Source organism: Podarcis liolepis (assembly GCF_965112155.1).
Source record: "Podarcis liolepis genome assembly, chromosome: 3".
In the NCBI taxonomy this organism is placed as follows: Eukaryota; Metazoa; Chordata; class Lepidosauria; order Squamata; family Lacertidae; genus Podarcis; species Podarcis liolepis.
Window position 1 is genome coordinate 2,974,131 of NC_139557.1, and position 23,670 is coordinate 2,997,800.

The window sequence follows — 23,670 nt, forward strand, 5'->3', positions numbered from 1 at the left end:
AGTCTCAGAATAAACCCATGTCATTGTTTGATTGGTTTGGTTTTTTGTGTGAAATTTTATTTGCTTCCTACATTTATTTTTTTCTTGAAAACCACAATACATTTGTTGTACCCCATAGGTTAGCAGTGACTGGGACACACACACACACACACACACACACACACACACGGCAAAAAAATCAATAGAATGCATGGATATTTTTTGGGAGGGGCGCTTTTTTCATTTACAGAATGAAAACTATAAATGGTAACTGGCTGAAATTTTGGGAGATTGTTTACTGCTGTACAGATGACAATCAGTTATGAGAACTACACTGTAGGTCTATTTCTGTGTAATTTCTGCATATGAACCCTGGGAAGGATTTCAACAAAACTGTGTTTACTCCCAAGCAAATCAGAACACGAGAAACTAACCCCATTTTATTCCTTTAGTCATGATGGTGCTATGATAAGTTAAGTTTAAGACATGAAAACTCTGCACATGCTCCAACTCTTTTTTGGTTTGCTAGGGTTGCCACACTCTTAAAATGTCAGGAATAGAGGAGTTGTAATTATAGAATGGTGGTGGTGGGGAGAAATGCCTACTATCTGAAGTAAACAAAGCAACACACATTACTATCTAATGGCAGGTTGAGCACAAGTTCTACAATATTGCTGCTGCTGACAAAATCAACTTCAACATAAATGTCCACCAACCCAGGGCACTCGCTCCCTCCTCCCCCCAGCTGCTCCTGGTATGAAGGCTGTACAGACAAACTCGTATGGTTTTTGCAAGTGACTTGCAAAACTTTTTCTAACTTGTATGCAGTAATTTGTATGCATCCCATATGCAGGAACTTTGAAGCAGCAAAACTTATTTTGCAATATTGGAAACTATGCCTAAGCAAGACAGGATAAATCTTAATTAGACTCACAAGTGTTTATAAAGTGCATAAAGCTTTGAAGTGCTTTTCTAGCTGTCATTAATTAGATTGTAACAACATTTGAAAGATATTTTAAGTGTACTCATTTTTTACTGGTACAAAAAAGTGACAACATGGAATCTGGACAGTGTTCTCATGAGAGCTGGAATTAGAAATCACCACTTTCTGATCCACAATCATATGATCAGGTTAGCATTTCATGTCATTGCTCAATATAATTTTCTAAAACATGCCTGCAATTTCTGCCTGAGTTAATCAATGGTCTCAGCAATTTTAACATTATGCTATTAGGAATGGTAAGTGATTTTATTCAAGTAATGTAGCATTATTTTATAGGGATTAAAGTGCTGGTATTGCATGCAGGTGAAAAGTATGGATGGCTGCAAAATGACATTTTATTTCAGCCCACGCAAGCCACTGCCGTCCCAGCCTTAGCCACCCACCTGCTGCATGGGGGTGGGCAAAGTGGCTTGCCCTATGCAGCGGTTACTACTGAAATGGCGTAGATTAAGAACTTCAATGAGTCATCATACAGATGCTAAATATTATGTACATTAAATAACTCCGCATTCCATAAGGAAAACACGTAAAACCCAGACTGTTTGAGTAAGCTTATTATACAAAATGATTTCCTGAAACAGGAGACAGACAGAACATTCAAACAGAAAGGATCAACAGCATGGAAAAAGGATGCTACAAGTTCCTTCCAATGCAATGTGTTTTCAAAATTATCTACCTGTAGTTATATATTTGCTGAGCCACACAATAAAAAATAAGCTGTTAACATGATGAAACATAGCATTGCATGTTCAAATTTTAGAGAAGTTACACTGCACTATCCCGCAAATTTTTCCTGTTTCCTTACCTGTGCAGTTTTTGCAGTCAGATCTGTTGGAGTTGCAGCTGTTTTGGTCTCAAATTCAGAGTCAGTCTCCATTTGCCTCTGAAAGGCATTACATTTCTTATCAACCTCTGCATCCCTAGTGTGGGAATATCCAGGTTTATCTCCCAATTCTGGTTTTTCAACATGTAATTCAGAACCCAATTTCCTTCTTTCGCTGACATCTGGATGTTCATGTTTTTCTAGTTCTGAGAAATTAATGGTAATGTCAGAATTTTGATGTTCTTTTTTGTCAGTCTCATCACATGAAGTTTCTGGGAAAGCATCCCTTTTTGGATCGCTAACTTGTGCCAAATCACTCAGATCCAACGTGTCTGCTTTTAGTAGTTTTCTCCTCCCCAATAAGGGCTGTGCTTGTGCTGTGCTGCTCATCACAGTTTCCTCAAGTCCAGAAGTCCTTCCTAAGCTTTGTTGTTGTTTTTGTTGATCTGTGTCACTTTTAGTCCTGTGAGAGGAAGGGGAAGCCACATTTAGGCTTAGATGCTGGTCTGGTGTCTGACACTCCCTTTCTGACTTGCCAGTTCCACTCTCATTTATAAATACAGAGTCACCCTGAAAAACAGTGTCAGCCAAACTCCCTTCAGGCTCCTGCAGTTCTGGCTCCCGTTTCAGGTCATTTAGTTCTGCATAAAACTTTTCCTGATCAACAGAACTGTTTGGGTCTGTTTCATAGTTGCCCACTTTGTATGTGCTTTTGCTACTGTTCTCTTCGATCTGAACCACATTTAGCTCTTGCCCACTGAAATGTGCCCGGATTTGATAAAGATAGGTCATAACAGTCAGTTTGTCAGGAATTGCTAACAAAACCATGTCAGAAGGTTCTAGCAGCCGGGATATTCCTAAACTGGCAAATCCATCATAGGCCTTAAAATAAACAGAAACAAAGTCAATGTTTTCATTGTACAAGACAAGTCAATGTTTTCAAGTCAATGTTTTCATTGTGCAATCTTAAAAGGATTACAAACATTTAATATAAAATAAATAAATATTGGATGGCCATCTTTCATGGATGCTTTCCTGAGATTCCTGCATTGCAGGGGACTGAACTAGATTACCATTGGGGTTCCTTACAACTCTGCAACTCTATGATTCTTTGATAGTACACACTGAAAAGAAGCATACAATAGTGTTGGGAAACACTTATGATTCTGAATTGAGTTTCTTTTGAGATCATGTTCAGCACAATTGAAATCAACACTGAAATTTCACATTGGCTTCAAATAAGATATGGTCAGAGATCCATTTGCTGAAATTGAAAGAAGTGTCGTGCTGTTGATAAAGTATTATTACTATTATATATTTATAATATAAAGTTGTTTCCCGTACCGCTATTTTAAAATAGCAACAATGATAATAAAAAATAAGGGGGGGGGCAGACATGACCGGGGGGGGGGGCGGGGGGCGGTATGTCTTGATGACATTAACTGCTCTGTGTGCAGGGACAGTTCTGTATGAAGGTACATTCAATTATGCGTGCCTTCATCTGCAATCAAAGTGCAGCTGTTTTTGTTTGTTTTTTAATGGTTAACCATCTCATTTGTTTGTGTGAACAAGGATCCAGATGATCAGCCCATCTCAGGGAGACAATCACAAAACAAAGTTCTTTTCATTCAGCCTACACATTTTTAATCTTAACAATCTCTTTCTCTCTCCGTATACATGCATTCACACGCATACACTATCACACCCTGCAATATGTCTGGAATTTCCCAGACATATCCGGGATTTTGCCCGGGCTCAACAACTTTGCCACTCTTTAAAATATGGCAACCCTCCTCTAGTGCAACGAGGATGCAGAATATAGGATGGGGCTATGCAGATAAAGAAATAGATCTGTGCATATAAGAACAGGCTCCCTTCATAATGGCCAAGAGTTACAGGGACAGAGAGGAGGTTTAGCACACTCCACTTACTTTTCCCCAGATATGAGAATAGATAAAAAGCTGCACTTTAAGAGATACTCTTGCAGTAAATTCAAAGTAACTATATCATTGTTGTTGTTGTTGTTGTTGTTGTTGTTCTTATATACCTATCATTTTATAAGTGTTGTGTGAAGTTTAAAAACAAATGAACACAGTACCTGCTTGCAGTCTTTCACTTTAATAGAGACAGTAGAAAAGTGGCAGCTGTGTGTGTGGTGGGAATAGGAAAGCAAGCAAATGTAGGCTCCAGTTGTTGATAATTACATAACTAGCTTTCTACCCTTGACCCTGACTGGTTTGTCCCTCACTGACGGAATCCTCCATGGTGGCACAATTTGTTTCTCTGTGCAGGGTCCACAGAGACACTCTTCCAAAGTATGCAAGAAATAGCTTCACATCCCTGCCACCCATCATAACAATAAGCATTTGGGTAGCAATAATAATAGAGGCAGAGTTCTACACAAAACAACTGCCCTTTAAATATTGCCTACAGTCTTGTTAAATGATTCTTGCTTATAGCAGGAAGAAACAAGTACCGTATTTTTCGCTCTGTAAGACGCACCAGACCACAAGACGCACCTAGTTTTTGGAGGAGGAAAACAAGAAAAAAAATATTCTGAATCTCAGAAGCCAGAACAGCAAGGGGGATCGCTGCGCAGTTAAAGCAGCAATCCCTCTTGCTGTTCTGGCTTCTGTGATAGCTGTGAAGCCTGCATTCGTTCCATAAGACGCACACACATTCCCCCTTACTTTTTAGGAGGGAAAAAGTGAGTCTTATAGACCAAAAAATACGGTAATCTTTAAAAATGCTTTAAGCTGGAGCAAAGAAAAAAAGAGAGAGCATGCTAATCACTTTTAAAAATAAGGAAGTAAAATAGCAAAGAAAAATATTAAGCTATACTACACAAATCCATTTTGGTATATATTTATGAAGGTGATCATTTTTCTACCACCTATGAAAATCTGGATTGGTCTGAAAGTGTAATCAGATAACAACAATCTGCCACTCTATGTTGTTTCACTCTATTTAATCTATCCATCTATCTATTTATCAAAAATCTAACCAGTGTCTGACTTTGCAAGCAGTTACTCATCATTTAACTTCTAGCAAACTGCTAAGAAGTTGTGGGCGGCCACTTCTTCTACTAGCCTTTCAAAGAATGCACATGCATCAGGTTTTTCCAGTTTTGGAGAATCACAGCTGTTTCTCAATTTACAATTAATTATTACTATCCTACATAGGTCTTGAAGAAATAGTATTGTATTTCAAGGAAGGCTTTTTAAAAAGGAACTATGGACATTATTTCAATTTATAGGCACTTCTGAGAAAAACAAATAATTTCCACTCACTGATCTCACTTTTAATAGAAAAGATGAAACAATCGTTTAGAGGGGTAAAATGCAAACTGTGTTAAATTGTTAAGATAACAAGTTAGAATCATAATCAAAAGTGGGAGAGAGAGAAAATTGCCTTTAATCTGAATTCCTTGAAAGCACTTTTGAAAACTCTGGTGTTGTTTGTAGTCATTTCGGGGGGGGGGGGGAATGTATGAGTTGCAAGGACAATATCTGTTTGTGAAAATATTGTTATAAGTTACTGTCCAGAATGTTTCCAATTGTGTTGTTAAATAGGTTATCCTCTTTTAGAAGGTGATTCTTTAGTTGGGATAATTAAATGTCATATGTGCATAATTATATACTATGAACATAGTCAAAAAACCACAACCCTGCACTCCCATCCTTAAAGTTCAGGTTCACAGCCTGAGGGTGCTGCTTGGTTCAACCTTCCTGCTGGATCTGGCTGGATACCCAACTAACTTCAGCAGCCTATGGCGCCTTTTATCAGCTTTGGCTGGTGCACCAATTGCATCCCTTCTTCTTTTATTATTATTTATACCCCGCCCATCCGGCTGGGTTTTCCCAGCCACTCTGGCAACATCTCAGCTCGATTTCTGTAACATTTTGGTCTTGAGGCTGCCCCTGAAGTTGGTTGTGGAAATTGCCGTTGCTTCAAAATGTGGCGGTCATGGTGTTGTCTGAAATTGGCTGGCAAAAATATTATAAGGACAGGACTGAAATAGTTTTATTGACTACCAGTTTGCTTCTACATAGTGCAAAGAGCCAGTGGTGGTGTAGTGGTTAAGAGCGGTAGTCTCGTAATCTGGGGAACTGGGTTCGCGTCTCCGCTCCTCCACATGCAGCTGCTGGGTGACCCTGGGCCAGTCACACTTCTCTGAAGTCTCTCAGCCTCACTCACCTCACAGAGTGTTTGTTGTGGGGGAGGAAGAGAAAGGAGAACGTGAGCCGCTTTGAGACTCCTTAAAGGGAGTGAAAGGCGGGATATCAAATCCAAACTCTTCTTCTTCTTCTTCTGGGCTCAATTCAAGTTGCTAGTCTTGACCTTTAAAGCCCTAAATGCTGTGGGCAGCCTCTTGGACGTGGATGGCTCACTTGTGAAGAACTTTACGGAAGGCCCTTCTCTAGTTGTCATGCCTTCTAAGGCTAGGCTGCTACCAGAAAGAGGTCTTTTCAGTGGTAGCACCAAAACTGCCAAACTAACTCCTAACATATGTTCACCTGGTACCTTTGTTACTATCTTTAACCTGCCAGGCAAAGTCTACCTTGCGCTCTTGAGCTTTCAGTGGCATCTAACTGTTTGGTTTGTTTTTAAACTATTTGCATCTCTCCTTTTTAGTGGGAACTGGCTGCTTTTCTATATCTGCTGTTTCTCGTTACTCTGTGGAATTTTGCTATTGTTTTTCTATTTATTTATTCAAATACATTGTACTCAGAATAGACCCACTGAAATTGATGAACACAATTAAGCTAGGGGCATTAATTGCAAAGGTTCTACTCTGAGTAACCACAGTTTTAACTGCCGTGAGATTTCACTGTGATAAGATAGGGTATAAATCCTGAAAATGAGACATTGTAAAAATCAGTGAAGGTTTAATTGATACGTTTAATGTAGTGCAAATTTTGCAAGTCTTGATATCATCTCAACAGGTTGTCTAATAGCTGCTAAATAAAGCTTTATAGTTGTTATTGCTTGATGGTAGACATAATCTTATTTCTGATATTTGTAAACCATTTGGAGCCTTTTTTGGGCTGAACAATGGTATAAATATGTTTTATATGGTATAAACAATTACTAATAGAGAAGATCAATAGAGCCATAGAAAAACCCAGGAACACAAAAAGACAGCTACACTTTATCTCTTCTATGTTAAGTGAGCTAACATATCCATTTCAGATGCCTGAATGTGAAAGTGCATATGGAACAGGGACTTTTTAGTGGTGGCCCCCTTAAATTACCATTTAAAAAAAACATGGCCTTTGGGAACTAATCTAGGCTACAGGGTGCAGGTAGGTTATTTTGTTGATAAACTCTCAGGTCCAGGATTTCTAGGTCTGTGTCTGAGCGGTTTTTTTGTTTGTTTGTTTTTTTGTCGCACAGCTTTCCCCAGGAAAACCTGCTGTTTACTGCTGAATTGGGGGGATGGGGGACGGAAAGCTGGGTTTTCCATGGATTGCCATTTGTTCTGATTCAGTGGTAAACCATGGGTTTTCCCAGGGAAAGCAGAGGGACAAAAGAAACCACAGCTTGGACACAGACCTAGAAACTCTGGACCTGTGTCTAGACTGTGTGGCACAAAAGGAAGTGTGGATGAAGCCTCAGTTTTGTTCTGTTACAAAACAAGATCTCAGCCCAGAGGACTATGAGCATACATAGTTCCCAGTGATAGTTATGGTACAGCAGTTTCTGTGTGCTCAGAGGAAACATTCACTTCCAGGCCATAGATCTGTTTTGCTCGATCAGGATTTGCTAAATCCCCTTACCTAATTTTGGTATATTTACAAATATGTTGTAATATTTATATATGTATTCATAAGAAGGAAACAAATTTTCATCATAGGAAATATTATATATAATATGAACTATTCAGTAAAGCCAAAATGAACTAAACTGATTAGCAGCAGCTGAATCTATGGTATATTTTTAATGCTTCCCAGATTTCGAAGTAAAAATATTAAGTCTTTAACTGAAGCCCTTTAATTTATATGAAACATATTTCTCTCCCAGCATATAAGCACTGTGAATGGTGTAGTGTATAGAAACAACTATGTCAGTAACATATTACAAAACATGCATTTATGTTAAATAAGGACAAATGATTAGGTTTTAGCAATCGAACAGAAGACATTTTTTAAGGAATTCTGATTTTTAACTTCATTTTGGGGGACCAACTTCTTCTTCTTCATCTTAATTCATTAAATTTGTATATTTTCTAACATTTTCTAACAGTCTGTACATCAAATCTTTGAAACGGGATTTGAACTATAAATGTTTCCTAATGAAGGATTTTTTAAAGACAGAAACAGCATTCTTCCACTAGGCGACTTCAGGTGTCAATTGCAGCTCATCAGCAAGATCACCAGAGGCACTATTCTAAACATATCTCTATTATTTAACACATGGCCATATTGGTCAAGGTCAGATGTCAGAGGGAAGTATGTCCCACATCCTTTGAGTCCTGCTTTTAAACAGGCAATCCTATGCTTGCCTAAATCCCTCAGTGAGGCTTACTTCCTGGAAAGCATGAATGGGACTGCAGCCTTAGTGTAGGAAAAGGTTTTAGAGGACACTCTGATGACATGTTTCTGTGATGATACGTAATTGTATAAAATGACTCACATCAAAGTTACCTGTTTAGGAAAAAATATAATTGACAGGCAAAGTCTCCTCTAACACAGTTGCATTTCTGAACGTTAATGCTTATAGCTAAAGCCAGAGTCCTCAATGCATTTTCCTTTCCTCTGTCAATTTGCAGGACAGAACAAAGAGGGACAAAAAAGGGTGTTATTTATTCATTAATTGGTCAGGAGGAGTCATTCATTGTCAAATGTGTTACACATCTGCATGGAATTTATACTTGGCAATTGTTCCCAGGGCTGTGCTCATTCCAATCAAGGGCACGCAGGGTTATCAGGCAGAACTGTGAGAGCTTAGGAAACAAATCTGCAGGAAGCAACTGAGATACTCAGTGTTGCTGTCAGGCAAAGAGTTGCAAAGTGATGAAAGAATGAAAAAACACCACAGCATGGCATCAACAATTGCTTCTTTAATAAAGAGACTGAGTTAACATTATAAAAATGGGCTAATACATTTTCTGTTAAAATGACTCTCCACTTCCTAGTCTTAATTTTTATAAATGATAATTACCTAATTGATTTGTATATTTAACACCATTTGTTCAGAAATCAAACTACTATTTACTGTGGCTTATAATCATGTTTGATTAGCTCTTATACTCAAAGGACCTCAGTCATGTTTGATTAGCTTGTACAATCATAGGATTTTGATGTTAAAGCACACTGCAACAGAAATCAGTGTGATGTCACAGATAATCCTCTTAGGTCATCAGACAGCTTAACACATAATGCAGAAAAGATGGCAACGCGTCTACTTCTAGTTCAAAAATCTCTCATTAATTTCTTCCAACAAACAGTAGCTACTGAAATGATAGAATGGGGTGATAGTCAATGTTAGTCGTACTCAGAGTAGATACAATGAATTAATGGACTTAAATAATTTCAGTGACTTTAGTCAGAAATCACCCGTGTGTTTTTGATGACTCTTCTGTGTTCGAAGAGCATGAACATGCACTTAAAGTTCACTCCTTTTGTAATACTGGAAAATTACATATACTATAGTTTTCATGTAACTTCATTATTCTATCAATCAATCATTCATCACACACGTTTCCCATATGAAACATATGTTTGGATTTCCTGAATGAATTATGTAAATCTACTGCGTACAGAAAAAGGTGGCATTTTAAGGAGGGTATTTAATTTTCCTACGCATTATCTTGAATTTTGTAGCTAATTTAAAAATGATCAGTTAGAAGTATAAAGTCACGCTGCCTAGATGAAAAAACAGCTAATAAAACAAATGGAGCTGATTTGCACTGAGTTTTGTTGCAGGCGAATCAAGTGGAAAATGAGCAATTTTTAAATAGATCCCTCTAGGGCCAATGCCCTAGAATCTTATGGAAATTAAAATTTGTAACTACAGTAAAATACTTTTGTAGCAAGCAGCGTTAAGTACCAAAATGTCTCCTTGTGATTCTTAGACTGAGTCTCAAATCACTGAACTCAATTCAGAATGTTCCTTTATAACCTTTACATCAAAAGGGTATTAGATTACCTAATATTACTGAGGATTATAAACCTGGACCCAGAGCACTATCAGACAGTACTTCATTAATATGTTTGCATTCTTTTTAAAAATATATCTTGTTACCAACCAAAAACATTGTTTAATACTCTGCATAATATAAAAACTCAATGCACCTTACCGCTAGTTTAATTGACTGCGCTGGATAAAAGCCTATGTGAAGTGTTATCTCCATTTCTCTTTCGTAAAATAAAAGCCATAGTCAAAACAGTGCTTATTATAACCATACCAATGACAGCGTTCATATTAAAGTAGTGACCAAGCAAGCCTTGAAGCAAGATAATTACTGAACAATGATATTTTGTAATTTAAATTAAATTATTACAAAAAATAGAATGATCACAAGAGACCTACCGCTCTTCCTCCTCCTCTCTCTCTCTCTCTCTTAATGTAGGCCCATATAAACATGAAACCCTAATGCCATCATGACATTTGTCATGAATGTTTAAAACTATGACAAACTAGAGTCAAGAATGCAGCCAATTTGAATCGCAGGAGGCTCAAAACCTTCTGTGAGGTACAGTTATGACCTTACCAAACAACCTCACATCCACAAAATTAATAAAAACCTTCCGTGATCCAAAATTGTAGCTATATCTATTTTCTCCCTTCCCTCTAGCACTTCTTACCTTTTTGTTGTTCTCTTTAATATCTTGAGGATTCAGAGACTTGTAGTCGCTGAGGGGGAAAATGGCACAGTAGGTATGTAAAGTACTTGATAAAAGCAGCAGTTTTTAAAACAAACCACTATCTTAAAAAAAGAATTCAACATAAAACAGCATCAAACAGTAACTAGCAATTTCACTGCAATCCAATCAGCAAAACTAATAGTGTGGAAAATTAAAAGAATAAATACATAAATAAAAATATAGAGATTGCATGTTTCATTGCCTGAAGCCTTCCATCTAAAAAGAGAAGTTAAGGCAGGGACTTGAGGCTAGCTTTGACAACCAAATTTTCTATGAGGTAATCCTTCGTTGTCAGTACAATAGAGCTACAGGCTTATTTGTCTCATCTCATTTCAACACCAACACAATTTTCATAATAATCTTCAAGTCAGTTCTTTGTATAAGATTAGAAAGAAAAACATCCACACCAAAATCAAGTGAAAGAGAAATAGGAATGGTTTGGGGGAAAGTGTCAGAAACACCATAAGGTATGGACATTTGTACATTTCTGCTGCACCCTGCAGGATAGCATTTTCAAAAAACTGAAATAGAAATGAAAGAGACATAATCCAGGAAATTAAAGTTGTATTTATTTTTGCCACGTTTATTTCACCACAATAAGAAAAAACTTCAAACACAAAGACAAAATGCTTCTACTTACATTAGGTCAGGCCTAAAGTGGTGTAATATTGCACAAAAGGATAATCCATTTCGCCAGGATGTAGTGAAATTGGTGATTTTCACTCCCCTATAGTTTTTTGTAACTTCTTTGCACCAAGCAAGCAGCGACTGGCTAGCATTTGTCTTCCTTCCCAAAACAGGACTTGGTTTTGGGCTTGGCTGAAAAAAACAGGGAAAAAGCTAACATTATATAATGTAATGGAAGATGAGAAATCATTAATTGACCTGCCTAGACAATTTGCATCCTTTGATGTCAGTTTAGGTCCTTCAAAGCTGTCAGTTTACAATCATTGTAACTTGGAAAAAAGACACAAATCTCAAGTCATTATTTACAGACTTAGCCTTTGGCATTTGTCTCTGAAGGATGTGCTATACAGGATTCGAACGTTACAAAAAAGAACAGGCCAACAAAAGAGAAATACTAACATTAAGTGTTTAAAGACTTAAGGCACATTATTGCATAGTATGTAGTTGTGTCACACATTCTTACAGAAGTTATTCAAAATTCAGTCTTGTAAAAACATCCTCATTCAGACATTTCACGTTTAGTGAAGACAGTCAGCATTCCGATTATCCAAAAGCAAAACATATCAGGGTCAAAGTTGACCACAAGTTGAGAGTTCCTGCTCTGGAATAAAAAAATCAAATTCAGAACGTGAGTTGCTGTATGATGACAAACAGTTATAGGGACTTAAACTGGAATATGTTAGTAATAATTTTATTTTAAGACATTGGTATCTATTCTTTCAGTTCTCAGTATCTGAAAGGTAATTCCCCCCCCCTATCTTTCACATAAAATATTTGTTAGTTTTTTTAAAAGCTTACAAATATTTCCTATCCGCATTTAAATGTGCAGGACTGTTCAGCTGGAATATATATGCAAACCTCTCAAGAACTAGTTCGACAAAAGGAAGGCATTCGTTCATGAACCTTAATGTGATCATTTAGCTTGGGGGGAGGTGTGTGTGTGGAATTCTCTAAGATAGATTCATACGATCTGAAGAGAAACCAAGTGTACAGCAAGAATGCCAAGTACACAAGAGTTGTCAAATTCAGAGGTTAAAAAAAGTTGTTAGTACTTCTCAACAGCACACATTTACAAAGAAATAATCCTAACCAGCATGCCTAACTTTGAAAGACCAACGATGCCCTCCCTTGACTAAAGCATGCTAGTGCTAAGCAATTAAAACTGTCAATTGTCAACTGATTTATGCTTTTAGTGCTCATGAGCTGCTTACAGTCATTGTAACAGAAATACCACAAAGGTAATTTCTCATTTTTATTGGCTGTTAGACTAATAAGCTGTGATTAAATAAACAAATTCACAGATAAGCAGAATGTTATTATCTAATTCATATACCCTTCAGCAGCACAGACATACAATGCCAAATAACTTGAAAAAATTGTATGTTGTCACTGCTTTCGGTTTTAATGCTTGGATCTATGCCTACAGTAGTGATGGATGCTTAAGTGCAAGTAACAGGTAAAACTGAAAGAAGAGTAAAAAGGTTTTTCTGGTGACAGACAAACTGTAGATTACAAACATTTGCAAACATTCACAAGCAAGTAAAGAGCAATGGAAAGCGTTAATGCCTGAAATACTTTAGGTGAAATCCAACATAGCGCTAAGTGAATGCTCCTTCAATGCAAGGGTTTCTGCATGCACAACAGAACACCACCCCTCTTTCCTCCTCCTGCACAACCCTTAAATCTGGGGGTTCTCTCAACCCTCTGGGTAAAGGTAAAGGACCCCTGGGCGGTTAAGTCCAGTCAAAAGCGACTGGGGTAGCGGCGCTAATCTTGCTTTCAGGCCGAGGGAGCTGGTGTTGGTCCATGGACAGTTTTCCGGGTCATGTGGCCAGCAGGACTAAACCGCTTCTGTCTCAACGGGACACTGTGACGGAAACCAGAGCGCATGGAAATGCTGTTTACCTTCCTGTCACAGTGGTTTATCTACTCACGCTGGTATGCTTTCAAACTGCTAGGTTGACAGGAGGTGGGACAGAGCAACGGGAGCTCACCCTGTCGCAGGGATTTGAACCACCGACCTTCCAATCGGCAAGCCCAAGAGGCTCAGTGGTTTAGACCACAGAGCCACCGGCATCCCTAGAGCAGATTTGGGAAGGGTGTGGAGCATGCACAGGGGAAGGAGACTGGGGCAAGTCCCATTTTGCACGTGGAAATCTTTGTGCTAACAGAATGGATTACTTGAATACCACCCAGAATTTATTACATTTTTATCTCCACTTGCCCTTCAAAAATCTTAAGATGGTGTACATGCCCCCCACCCTTCTCTGTCTTCAAAAGATCACTATGAAATAGGTTAGGTTTTGAGCAAATGACTGATCCAATGCCACCCAGAAAATTTTGAAGCTGAGCGGGAATTCTGAACCAGTAGAGCCCAGGTCAAAATTTGATATAAATATGAAGCACACTAGCCAATAAAACACACTTTTGGTCACAGCCTAACCAGAGACTCAAGTAAAGTAAACCTTATTCAAACTGATGAGACCAGCAGTTCACTTCTAAACATACTGTATGGATATAAACCCCATGGATTACAATACAATGGCCATGTAATGGATTAGGCTGAGGTGTAAATAACCTTAAATTAAAAAGATCTTGCCCAACTGAAGAATGGATTTGCTGGTCAATTTTATGAAGACTATATCTGGATCAAAATCTGTAATTATTGATGCAGTGTAAATATCAAAACCACTGTGTGAATTTTCACTTTTCCCTAATTCTGTTCTGTGCTGCGGTTCCCAGGTGTTGCTTCATTATTGTGATTCCCACCCACTCCCATAAACTGCTTTTCTTTTCCAGTTTAGCAAATGAACGATCCCACACAATTAGGGAACGTAATGATATTTCATCTGGCATGATATCACACAATTAAAAAACAAAGAAAAAACACACACAATCATATGTGCTATCACTGGAGGCAAGTGAGGGCAATTAAAATGAGAATGTAAAGTTTTTCCACTCCTGAACATGTTTGCAAAAATTGCACAAGAAACCCTGCCAACAGTGCACATCCCTCTGGAATGTATAGCAGAAAGGCTATACATACTATAAGGAAGGTTAGCACAGAGGTTGAAAACCATTTTTCTCTTGAAAGCTGTATTCCATTGAGGGCAATCTACAAGCCAGCGGTGGAACCACTAATTTTAAGAAAATTTTAGACACAGGATTTAATCATAGTGTGTATTACTTCAACAGTGATACATATATTAAATAGCCCTCAATTCAATGCTTTGCAACTGCCACATTCCTGGGTACTCTGAACATATATTTAAAAAATATAAATACCACAAAAATGTGCATCTGTAAACAGATTTCCTCATAGAAGGCTTGGCAGTGGTGGGGGCGATGAGTGGGGATTTGAAGCTGGGTCTTAACCAAATCATAAGGAGTGGAGGAGATAGTGAATCAATGGGAAACTTTGTCCTGAAAGCCTAACTGAATAATCTTTAAACATGATGAACATCCATATTCTGCTACTCTTTTTCTTCAATGCCATCACCTCCTTCCTTCTTTCCATCTCCCCCTTTTTCTTAAACTGCAAATCTAAGCTATGTAGGCATGTAGGTAAACCTAAGCTTTGTAGACGTACACAAGACCATACACAACATTTTAAAATCATAAACAGAAGTAGTTAAGAAGGCATTTGATCAAAGAGAGGTCCCAGCAGAGTCATCAAGCAAAGATTGTCCAAGTAATAAATACTGCTGCCATCTCATAAGCATTTATCAATGTGATTCTGAATTCACTAGGTAAAACTACAATAACAAGGGTGATTGACTCAATGGGATGGTAAACCTGTTCAATCACCCATCTCCCACTACCCTACTGAGAAAAACCCCACCCCACCCTCTCACTGTATGTACGGGTGTGCTGACTTCTGTTTCAGTGTATCTGAGGAAGTGTGCATGCGCACGAAAGCTTATACCCAGAACATACTTAGTTGGTCTCTAAGGTGCTACTGGACAATTTTTTTATTCATTTTGACTGCGTCAGACCAACACGGCTACCTAGCTGAATTCACTAACAAGGTTATGGTCTTCTAGTCAGTTTGTTTTTAGCTGACTTTCAAGGGACTCATGGCCAAACTACTCTTCAAATGTCTTAATTGCAGGTGTCTAACATAAAGTAAACAATTTGCTTTTTTGATGATAACTAAAACTCAGGCAAGAAATTATTTAAATCAATATTACTTTGATCGAATGTAGGGTTTGCACATTTTCTGTAGAAATAAGCATCCTCTTATCAGAAATGAAACTATAAAAGTACACTTCCCAACGGCAAACAAACAAACAAACAAACAAACGATCTTCAACTGGTATTCTGTGCTTAAACTTACATTTCAGACACAGTATGCAGGACAGACACTGCATTTTGTAATTATATATGTTATTAAGTTTCTGTCTAATAATGACAATATTCTGCACCAGTGTCCTTTGCTCCCTGGATTTAGCACCTTCAGTTTATTGAGAGGAGGAGAAATACAGATCAATGTACACATTATACCTCTGGTAAATTTACTGTTTATTTGTATCTGTTTATTTATGTGTATCTGAAGAAGTGTGCATGCACACGAAAGCTCATACCAAGAACTAACTTAGTTGGTCTTTAAGGTGCTACTGGAAGGAATTTTTTTATTTTTTATTTTATTTTGACTATGGCAGACCAACACGGCTACCTATCTGTAACTGTTTATTTGTAGTAAAGGTAGCTAAAAGCAATCATGGTACACTAATGAAAATATGAATGGCAGCAAAGGGGAAAAAATGCTAAGAAATCAATTTAAGAAAGGCAGGAGGAAAAGCCTAGTGTTAATTCTTAAAAAAAAAACACAACCTGAGGAACATGTACACTATTTTCTATTCTCAGAAACAGGTGTGCAAACAAAAGCAGCAGCACACCTTCTGGCATGTATTCTTTGCTAGATTAACAGGAACACAGCAAATGGAGAAAAGCAATTCTTGATAAATATTATCACAGACAGTGTCTGAAATTCTCTTTCAAGTACTTGCTTACATGGGACTCTAATTCAGCACTGCAAGATACAATAATACTGGGCTGCCTTAAGCAACCATTTATGCTCAGAACAAAGGCATGTGCAGACGGTGCGCCAGGTGTGCCCATGCATACCCCCTAATGTTTCAAAACAAGGGGATCGTGGAGGAGAGGGGAGAGTATGGAACACAACTCAGGGACCTCAGATGCCAGGGCCAGGGGCAAGTGGCGCTGGTGTACATATAAAGGCAGAAGGGAGGAGGAAAGAAGCAGAGAGGGACACACAAGCAGAATAAAAAGGCTGGAATGGATCTGGAAGAGATCTGTCGCTTCTGCCTGTGTCTGTCTCTGGAAGTGGTAGTGGAGTGCTTGGCTCCAGCTCCCCCTCACTGCCACGGCTGGAGCCAAACACGCCACCACCACTTCCAGAGATAGATGCTGGCAGAAGCTGCAATCCAACCCAGACTTTTAATTCTGTGTCTGTCTCTGTCTCATGGCTCTGTCTCTGCCCACGCTCCACTCACCACCTTTTCGGAAGAGAAATCTGTGGGGCAAGGGGCTCCTTCTGTGTCGCACAAACAAGGAGTAGGGGGTGCATCCCGCCATTGGCTGTGTCAGTTAATTACAATGATGTGATTGAGGAATTGAAGTCCTGATGAGAAACAGCTCATACTCTTGGGCAGGAAGACTAAGAAACCTTATTCTGTTTCTGTCAATTTGGGTTAGCTCATAATCTGGTTAAAGATAAAGATAATGAAAACGGACTGTACTTGTGTATAAACCTGGTTATCACCACAACAACAAAAATGTATTTTGTGTCGCATTTTTAAGTTTGTATTTTTAAGTAAGGTTTACGTATGAAGTTAAGTTTTAGTTTATTTAGTTTGCTTAATGAATAAAAATAATGTCCTTTATGATTATGACTATATATTAAATGTTCACTCTTATGAAATGTACTGCACATGTCTATGGTTCAGAATATGGCAAAATGATGGAGGAGGAACATTTTGGCCAAAGAAATATAACTTAACATGCTGCTATTATTTTCTGCCTTATGCACATCATTACTGTATTTTGCTTTGTATCTGGTGACCAATATCAATTACTGGCTGTTCACATTGTTTCATGTTATTCTTAATATTATTTTAAGGGGGGGTGAGACAATAGACTTGCAACACTACAACCACAGAGGTGACAGATGGGCAAATCTCAACACCTGCTTATTGGCTTGAGAAAATGTTAACCATTCATTTAATGGAGGGAGCGAAATAACTTGCAGGACTCGGCTGTTGCCAAGAGCAGCTGAATTACTCTGAATTTTTCTCTCCCCTGGTGGGGCCCCTAACCAGCTTAGTCCTCTGAGGCTCAGGGCAAGTATACCTGGCTGCCCCCCTTGCACAGACCTGCTTCCAGGTGCTGACCCACGGCCAGGTCTTTTTGTGGATTTCTCTCCCTGGAGAGATGCATCTGCTTGCTTCATATTCACTTTCAGAAGGATCTTTAAAATATTCCTATTTCCCCAGGCATCTGATGGCTGAAAGACCGTGGACTGTATTCTAAGGATATCATTCAATTGGTACAAGCATTTCTGGTTGCCCAATGGCACAATCTCCCCTTTGTAAAACTTCTGGAAAATCTGAAGCCACATAATTTTTTTCCTCTGGGTTTTTTGTTGTTGTTGAAATGAATGGATTTTTTCAGACAAAAATTAACCAATATTTGTTTTTTATGTACATACTGAAAGCAATTTTGTTACTTTATCAACATATAGTGTGTTATGTATAACTTGGTTTAACACAGGATTATAAACAAACTGATTCCCCCCCCAAAGCTTTTATTTCAGATGGAGCTACAAGCTGCTGAACTGTAAGAAACCTAGCGTCTCTTTGGTTTTGCTAGTTTATGAGGAGCAAGCAAAAAACATTAAAAACAGAATCCATCATTGTTACAGTGAAACAAATTAACAAATCTTCTCTAGTCCACCACAGTGTCAAGCTGACATAAAATGAGCTGAGAAAAAGAGGGGAGGGGAACAAACCTCAATGAACACTACTTGAAATTTAAATAGCCCCCTTTCCTTCAAATTTGTCATCTTATTGATCTTTGACTTCTAAAAGGACTGAAGGTTTGTCCCGAGTGAAATAACCTTGTACACTTTGTCAGTTTATTTTTAAATTTGGTGTATTTCCAAACAGACCAGTTTCACACAGCATGCAGAAGATCCAGGAATCTAAAGCAGGTAAGAAGAGGAGTCAGAGGCTCTGTTGTGCAAAGGGCTTGCAACCCTGTTTCAGGAGGAATAGGCTATGCCGAATCCAGACACAGCAGCTTCTCTGGGCCATTGAGGGGGCCTACACAACGTCCGGACGTCACACGTGGAGCCCTCTGAATATTGAAGGGACTGGCCCCCTCCAAAAAAGATGGGTGGGGCCAAGGCACCTTGTCCCTCAGGAGCCAGTGCCCTGGGCAGAATCCCAGACTGCATTCTATGACTGAAGACCAGAAGATGTTCTGTACTCTGCAACATTTGAAAATACCATTGCAACATCACACCCTTAATACAATCAAATGTAGAAGTGGTGCTATCATCACCTACATTTCTGCCTTTGAACTCTGGATTCAATGGATTTGTTGAATTGGATGGCAACAAAATGATGTTGTTCTTTATTTTCTCCCACTTTCAGTCCTTTGAAGCCTAGTCCAGGGGATAGAACGAGGAAGAGGAAGCCCTCAAGGCAACAAGGCACATAGGCGCCGACTCCATGGGGCCTGAGGGGGCCCGAGCCCCCTCAAAAATTTGTTTGGGGGGCTCCGCCCCCCCAATAATCTCGGGCACCCCTCAAGCAGAGCACCACCGCCGCCCCTCCCCCAGCCCAAAATGCACAGGGTCGGGCTGCATGCCTCCTGCCCTCCCTCCCGAGCAAAAGCTCCACCCAATTTCCTTTGGAGCTGATTAATAGGCGCAGCACGCTCTCCCCTATTCGCTCACGAGGAGGCGGCGCCACTTTATCTGCATATTCATGAGCTTATTTATTATTCATGAGCTTTCGCGGGCTCCCCCAATATTTTTTATAAGTCGGCGCCCCTGGCACTGACTCCTCCTTCCTATCTTTTGACATTGAGGGAGAAATGCATTTTGCTCTTGCATTTGCATTTAAAAGTTGTACTCTTAGTGTGCAACTCAGTATTTGCTTGTCTTCAGTGTACTGGAATTGTAATGATCTCAGACTTTGTACAATATGAAATCATTACATAAACATCTACTTGTTACACAGTTTTAGAAATCATTTTGGGGGAGTAAGTATATGAACATCTTGACTTAAACATTTTTTTTCATTATTCTAAATGAAAATCATTCTTTTTTAAAAAATTCAGGAAAAAAGCATTTAAAAGAAAAACCGCCCAATCCCTTTTGATTTTCCCCAGGCCTTTATATCACGAGCACTAATATGTGGTTTTTTCATGAAGTGCACAATGAATTGTGCATTTATTTCTACTCATGTAGATTCTGTTCATAAGTTATAACAAGTGAGCAAGGGGAAGGCAGACTGCATGATCCTTTATCCACATCAAATGCATTACATCTCTACAGCATATAATGTCTGGACAGTCCTAAATCACCCTGCTGAAAGTCCCCACCAGGCCTGGAGTGGGGCCTGACAGGCTTCATAAGGCCTGCTGCCGCCCGGCGGAGTACTGCTTGCATTCTTCTAAATAGTTTTTCAATTGTGTTTTTCAATTTCAATTTTTTTAATTGTTTTAAACGGTTTTAAACTTTTGGGGCGGGTATGTATTTTGTGTTTTTATTTTGTAATTTTAACTTGTGAACCACCCTAAGATTTGTGGGTATGGGGCAGTATATAAATTTAATTAATAAATACTACTATTATTACTACTACTACTAAATTCTTCAGTGATAAGAGTCAGGAAGACTAACATAATAACCATATTCATCAACAAATGGGGTAATTGTTTATTATATGTGCCGCTAGCCCCGAATACCCTGACACAGAAATATGGGAAACATCTGGTATCTTGACACAGACTTGAATGAGATAAAAGAATGAGAATGGGTTAGTGGGAGGAGAATGTGAATGACAAATGATGAAAATGAGAAGTTCAATGAATGTGAAAAAAGAGTCTGTCTGATTTTCTTCCTGTTTCTCAAATCAAGAGCAAGCTGGAAGGTTGTCTTCTTCACTGCTTTTACAACACACCTACTGCTGTCTCAGGGACAACTCATCCAAAATTGAAAGAATAGGGAAATGACTGATATGAAAATCAGAATATTTGCACATTTTGGTTAAATGACTTGGTGCCAGAATGTTTAGGGTCACTGGCATGTTGCTAGATGCATGCCAGAACAAATCAAATGAATGTTTTCCTTTGCAATTTACAATTATTTGTATCTCAACAAATTTAATGAGAAATACCATATTTACTCAAATCTAATGTTCACCTTTTCTGGCCAAATGGCATTGCAAAAAATTAAGGTGCACATTAGATTTGATGGCACATTTAAATTCACCACCAAATACTTTCTTTGGTTTCAAGGTTCTGAAAATTGAGCTGTGCATTAGATTTGATGGTGCATTAAACTCAAGTAAATACAATATTATCAAAAAATGAATTATGAACGAGAATGCAGCTAATCCAAAAGTTCAACTGTATATAAGGTGTTAATGCAGGTCTTCTTTTGAAAAATGCCCCAATAAGTAGTGATTCTTCCCTGTTCTAATTAAAGTTTCTATTTCTAAAGTTTCAGCATAACTATAACAACAGCTGTGAGTGTGTGTTTTATTTAAAAATACATACCTTGGTACTTTATTTTTTGCATTTAAGTGTCATTGTTAATGTAAATGCTTATGTAATTCTACTTTTGCATAAGATGACATTTTGCTTATGTTAATTCACATCCTTAGGCATCACAATCCTAAAATGAATCAATAATTAGGTGCAACACTGGGGCGAAATATCTCTTGCTTCCTGTTATTTGGTGGTTGGAAGATTGGTTAATGCTAGCAGTCTATGGATGGGCAGCTTTCTACAGGCGGCAACAGGATGGAAAATTCTGGCAAAGCAGAAATTGGCAAAGCCAAGAAAGATTTAAAATTTAATGCATGCTATGCACTGAAAGAAAATCATATACATAGATGGTATTTAACCCCGAGCAGATTAGCTAAGATGTATGAATCTGAATCTGATGTGTGCTGGAAATGCAAAAGTAGAAGGAATACTTTTTAACACATGGTGGGCATGCAAAATAGTTAAAGAGTATTGGGAAATGATATACAAAGAGATGGAAGGAATGTATTTTTTTAAAAAAAAATCCACAAAAACAGAGCATTCCTTTGGGGAATGGTGCAGAAGGATGTATCCAGGTGTCGGGGGGGGGGGGAATGCATATATGCAGCTACTCTTCTTGCTCTCTTATTCTGCTGCTAACTCATTCTATCATTCTAAGTTGCCATTCCTCCTTCTTAAGGACCTCTCTCACCCACCATTTTTGGGCTAACAAAATCCAAGCTGCTGTAGCTGCATATATGAGTTTATTATCATAATAAAAATTTGGGTAGCAGATCCTGTATTAATTTATGAAGCCTGGTCCTCATGATAATACAACCCACACCCTTTATATTTGAAGTGACTATCTGTGCTCAGATACCTAGATTACTTTCTCACTTGTTACTTATTTCCTGTTACTTTTTTGGTATGTTCCAGTGATGTATGTGTTGAGTACTCGTGTATGTTCTTCCTGTCTAAAATGCATTTAATGCCTCCAGACAAGCTTCCCATTATAAACCTGATTTTATTGACTTACTATTCCATTTCTATCCCACCTTTTGTCCAGGGTGTTGTAAATGGCTTTCCTCTTCACAACAACCCTGAAAGGTAGCTTAGGCTGAGAGACTGTGGCCGATCCGAGGGCATCCAGCGAGCCTCATGGCTGATCTGGGAATCTGAAGCCTGGTCTCCTAGCTCCTGATCCAATGCTCTAACCACCACATCACATTCATAAACTGCCTCTACATTTCTACAAGTCTACAATAGTGTCCTCAGTTGCACACTACTATTCCTTAATGTTCTCAATGTAATATAAATCATTTGTAACTGATGTGTCTGTTTAGCATGGAACAAACAGTTTGTTACCAGGAGGTAGTAGGTGGCAATGTAAGATTAACCACAAAGCTTGGTATTTCAACACTGCAAAACAAAACTGGCTGAAGATTCACACCAAAGATTCCCAGAACTCCAATGAACAATGTTCTGGGATTGCCATGTACTAATTACTTTGTGGTAAAAAAAAGTGTGAAAGGAGGCTGCCACTGAGCAACTAATCCCTTGATAGCTTGCAATGTGTGTGTGTATGTGTGGAAGGGGAGGCAGGCAGGGAATCTCGGCAGAACGCAGAATTTTGGGGGTCAAAAACTTTGCATTCACATGGAGCACCTTTCTCATCACTTTGAACTCTTAGACTGGCCATCTAGCAGTCAGAGCATCTATTCTGTACTGCAGAACACACACAGGGGAAAAAATGTCTGCATGTGTCTGCATATATGACAGCTCTTTGATTTTCTAAGCTATGTTCAGTGTTCTACCTATTCCTGCATATAAGAGCTTTGTTAGGGCTTTTTTGAGGTTGGGCTTTGTGCACAGATTGGTAAACAAACCATTCAGATAAAAGATTAAAGCAAGAGGGTTGCACAGAATCCTTTTGCCCAAGCAGTTATTGCTGCAGTGATGTGAAGGATGCTACAAACATGGCAACTGACATGGGTGCAGTGATTGCAATTAAAGCTACCTATTTCTGTTTTTTTTTTATTACATCTTTATTCTGCCCTTCCTCCTAGGACCTCAGAGCCCTGCACTTGGTTCCCTCCCCAAATCCTATCCTCATAAGAATTACATGAGGCAGGTTCAGCTGAGAGATGGTAACTGGCGAAGGCCACCCAAACAACTTTGTGGTTCAACCCTAATCCTAATCTAATGAAACACCACACCAGCTCTCCTAAATGAATTGCCAATAAAAGCTGGAGATTTATATACAGGTACAAAAACTTGAGTATTTGTGGTTTTTAAACATAAAAAGTGTTGCACTACTTCTACTGCTTATTTGCCCCAGAATGAGATGACCCGCCTTTACTGAATTAAAGGTCCAACTTTATTAACTTGTGTAAACATCCACAATGAACCTAACTGCTTAACAGCCAACAACTCAGTCAGTTTGGGCACATCTGTTGCTAAGGGAGAGCTAAGAAACAACTTATCCTGCTGTCAGGCTTGCTCAGGTAACTCTCTCTCCAGCACAAAGCATT

The 23,670-nt window shown here is 38.7% G+C and overlaps 1 protein-coding gene across 11 annotated transcripts in view; it reads right to left on the reverse strand.

The window, feature by feature from the left end:
• EHBP1 (EH domain binding protein 1) overlaps positions 1-23,670 on the reverse strand; it is a 273,433-nt gene that overhangs the window by 108,282 nt on the left and 141,481 nt on the right. For all 11 annotated transcript variants that reach the window (XM_083495129.1, XM_083495124.1, XM_083495130.1 and 8 more), the window contains 3 exons: positions 11,316-11,494; positions 10,616-10,664; positions 1,788-2,687 (listed from right to left, as the gene is read on the reverse strand). In XM_083495129.1, coding sequence (XP_083351255.1) covers positions 1,788-2,687; positions 10,616-10,664; positions 11,316-11,494 — 1,128 coding nt within the window. The remainder of the gene's footprint in view (positions 1-1,787; positions 2,688-10,615; positions 10,665-11,315; positions 11,495-23,670) is intronic.